The 3,632-nt window shown below is 48.0% G+C and overlaps 1 protein-coding gene across 1 annotated transcript; it reads left to right on the plus strand.

Moving 5' to 3' along the window:
• Nucleotides 1-440: 440 nt before the first annotated feature.
• LOC147354553 (cationic amino acid transporter 3-like) lies at nucleotides 441-3,315 on the plus strand. Its single transcript, XM_086354382.1, has 4 exons — nucleotides 441-1,430; nucleotides 1,534-1,636; nucleotides 2,180-2,381; nucleotides 2,929-3,315. The coding sequence occupies exons 1-4, from the start codon at nucleotides 1,409-1,411 to the stop codon at nucleotides 3,046-3,048; spliced, it is 447 nt and encodes a 148-aa protein (XP_086210508.1). The 5' UTR covers nucleotides 441-1,408; the 3' UTR covers nucleotides 3,049-3,315.
• Nucleotides 3,316-3,632: the final 317 nt, after the last annotated feature.

Here is a 3,632-nt window from a genome sequence, read left to right on the forward strand (position 1 = left end):
CTTGAAGAGATCTCTGGCTTCCCTGGTGGCTCAGACAGTAAAGAATGCGCCTGCAATGCAGGAGCTGCTGCTGTTAAGTCGTTTCAGTCGTGTCTGACTCTGTGCGACCCCAAAGACAGAAGCCCACCAGGATCCCCCCGTCCCCGGTATTCTCCAGGCAAGAACACTGGAGTGGGTTGCCATTTCCTTCTCCAATGCATGAAAGTGAAAAGTGAAAGTGAAGTCGCTCAGTCGTGTCCGACTCTTAGTGACCCCATGGACTCCAGCCCACCAGGCTCCTCTGTGCATAGGATTTTCCAGGCAAGAGTACTGGAGTGTGGTGCCATTGGCTTCTCCAGCAATGCAGGAGATCAGGGTTCAATTCATGGGTCTTCATGATCCCCTGGAGAAGGAAATGGCACCCCACTCTAGTATTCTTGCCTGGAATATCCCATGCACAGAGGAGCCTGTTTGTCTACAGTCCATGAGTTCAAAGTCAGACACAACTGAGAAACTAACCTAAAGAAACCTGGCCTAATGGATGCAGGTTGAAGGGGTTTTGGGGCCCAGGACTTGTCATATTAAAGGAGAAGTCCAGTATACACGGCCGAACACACCTCACCCACGTTCTTTCTTGCTTCTTCTCTCATGATAACTTCAACTCTCTGGGTTCTGGAGGGTTTGTGCCTTTTGGCCTTGATGGGATTCTCCAAGGAGCAGCTTTATGTTTCCACATGTCTATTGGTTTTGATTCCATTGTTACTACAGGTAACATGGTCACCCTGTGTCCCATCCAGGTTGTGGGCATGGATTGGGCTGCCCTTGGGCATAGGGGTTTCTTTTCGAGGTTTAACAGGAAAGGGGATTTTGTGCTTTCACTCTGGTGTGTTTCCTGACCCAGTATTTCCTCCAGTCCTGCAGGGGAAAAAGCCCCAAATCCCCAGCGGTCCATCCCATTAGCATCATGGTCTCAGTCTTGATCTGCTTTGTGACACTTTGTGACGCTTTGGTGTCTCAGCAGCACTCACCCTCATGGTGCCCTACTACCAAATTCACAGCCCCTTTCTACAGGCTTTTCTCCATGTTGGGTGGGGCCCTGCCAGATATGCTGTGGCTGTTGGCATCCTCTGTGCTCTTTCATCCAGGTCAGTGTCATGGCTTTCTCCTCATTGACTGTCAGATGCTCAGGTATCCCAGCCCTTGGGATTGAGAGACAAAAAAGAAAGACACCTTACCCCATGTAGACGAGGGAGCAGATGCCCTGGTCTCTCATGCTTCTGCACGTTCTCACTCCTCTGTTTTCTTTTCCAGCCTCCAGAACACCATGTTTGCCATGTCTTGGTTCATCTACACAATGGCAGAGGACAGGCTCCTTTTCTGAGTCCTTGCCCAGATCAACACCCGTACACGTACCCACATCAGGATCATCATGATTTCTGGAAACCTTGAAGGTAGATAAACAAAACCCACTGCCTTTGGATTATCTTCCTTGGCTTGCATATTTCCAGCTGTTTCTCACTCCATCCCCCCACCTTGTTTATGCCCTCCTTCTAGGGGTCTTGGCGTTACTCTTCCATTTCAGTGATCTGATGGATCTCATGTCACTTCGGTCCCTGCTTGCTAACTTGGTGGTCGATTTTTCTGCCCTTGTGCTCAGGTGAGACTCCGCTCCACCCTGACTGGGGGTCTTTGGCTTGTGGGGATTGATGGGGGCTAATCCTCTCTGCTTCATGGTGCCTTCTAAATGTCCTGCTCTGCTTTTGTGGGAAAAGAGATGGATTCAGCTGTGTGATGTTGGGTGAATAGGGATTGCTGTTCATGTTGCCATCATACCTCTAATTCAGGTATCACTCAGACCAGAATTTAAGCAAGAAGCAAAAAACAGAGGAAGAAACTGAGATGGAGCTTGTAGTCAAAGAAAGGTCTTTGGACTCTATACTTAAAGCCGACACCTCAAGGATTTTAAAGAGTCTGTGGTTCTGTCCCAGCACCATCCCCACCTGGAAATCTGGCCAGATTGTCTATGGATGTGCCTTCCTGCTTGCTGAGCAGTGGGACTTCTCTTTGGTGATATTCTGAAATTCCCAGGATGGATAGGAATGTATATTTGTCTATTGAGTCTTGGAAATACGATGTCCGTTCCTGATGTGGGTAGCCTAGGGAAGGGTGTGACCCGAATCCTGACATCTTTGTCTTCCAGGTCCAGCCTGTTGTCTTCCACCTTGACCCTTGTAGTTCTCCTGCTGACCATCCTGAGCCTGATCCTGGCCCAGTGGCCCAGCCAGGTGTTTTCTGGAAACCCCGTGCTCACAACAGTGGCTGTGCTGCTGCTGCTGCTCATCACTGGGGTCACGGCCATCATCTGGAGGCAGCCCCAGGACCCCACTACTCTTCACTTCAGGGTAGGTGACCTCATGTGCCCAAAGTGTCCACCTTGAGTGAAGGAGGTCTGTGTGCTTTAGGTCTAAGCTTCCTTTGCTGGACCAGGGAAGAAGGGGAGTTGCTGAAACCTATGGACCCTTCCCTGATCCACACTCAGTGCTTTACATGCACTATCTAAGTAGGCACTGAACACACAGCCTGAATGGCACTGAACTTGTCCCTCCCACATGGCATAGAATCTCCCTTTCCAATGACTAGTGTGTGTTCAGGGATGAACTGACACTGCCCACAGGTCCATGCTTTGCCTTTCCTCCCACTGGTAAGCATCTTTGTGAAAGTTTACCTGATGGTGCACATGACCACTTGGACCGGCGTCCTATTTGGCATCTGGATGGGGATTGATAAGTGATTTTTTGGAGTAAAGAGGCCTCTTGGGTAACTGAACCCAATCCTCTTCCTACCACCTGTCCCCTAAACTGTGTCAGATGCCATAAGAGGAGGCCTATTGGCATTTATAAGTGAGGAGAGCGCCTGCTTTTACTTCTCTTCGTCTCATTTCCCTACTAGGATTTACCATATACTTTGGATATGGGATCTGACACAACTTGGAGGAGAACACTGAGCAACACACCAGCCTCCAACTCCCAATTACTGGACAAAAACATCCCTGGTGCTGAGTCATCTTAACCACAGGAGAGAGATGCTGTGTGGAATCCCTCCACGCCCTGGAGGATCTGCTGGTTCGAGGGCACTGTGAGCCTCTATGGACGTGAAGGTGGAATGCATTTACAGCAGTGTATTTATTGCTAGTGGACAAAGTGACTTTAATGCTGCAAATGCTGAAGGAAACTTTTAAAAGCATAATACACATCCAGAAAAGAGGATTTTCATGAAAAATGTACAAAAATGTAACCAGAAACCAGAGGAAGAAATAAAGTATTAACTTGAACATAAGCAGTTCCTTCTTGTGCCTGTTTCCAGTGAAAACGCATAGGTTGTCACATGGGAAGGAAACAGAGGTAACCATATATTGTGACAAGAGCTGTACTTCAGGGGTTTCCCTGGCAGTCCAGAGATTAAGACTTACCTTTTAAAGCAGGGGGTGCAGGTTCAGTCCCTGGTCATGGGACTAGGATCCCATATGCCTCACAGCCAAAAAAAAAAAAAAAAAACATAAAGCAGAAGCAATAAAGACTTTAAAAATATTTTTTAAATCTTATTTAAAAAAAAAAAAAAAAGAGTTGCACTTTAGGGAATTCCCTGGAGGTCCA

This window comes from Bos grunniens, chromosome 18 (assembly GCF_055505025.1).
Source record: "Bos grunniens cultivar Pamir isolate PY7600 chromosome 18, Bosgru_T2T1.0, whole genome shotgun sequence".
NCBI lineage: Eukaryota > Metazoa > Chordata > Mammalia > Artiodactyla > Bovidae > Bos > Bos grunniens.

Bases quoted from the DNA above. Each gene is read 5' to 3' on its own strand.
- LOC147354553 (XM_086354382.1), top strand. From the start codon at position 1,409: ATGATTTCTGGAAACCTTGAAG. The intron at 1,431-1,533 runs GTAGATAAACAA...CCCTCCTTCTAG, and splicing joins GATTTCTGGAAACCTTGAAG to GGGTCTTGGCGTTACTCTTC. The intron at 2,382-2,928 runs GTAGGTGACCTC...TTTCCCTACTAG, and splicing joins CCACTACTCTTCACTTCAGG to GATTTACCATATACTTTGGA.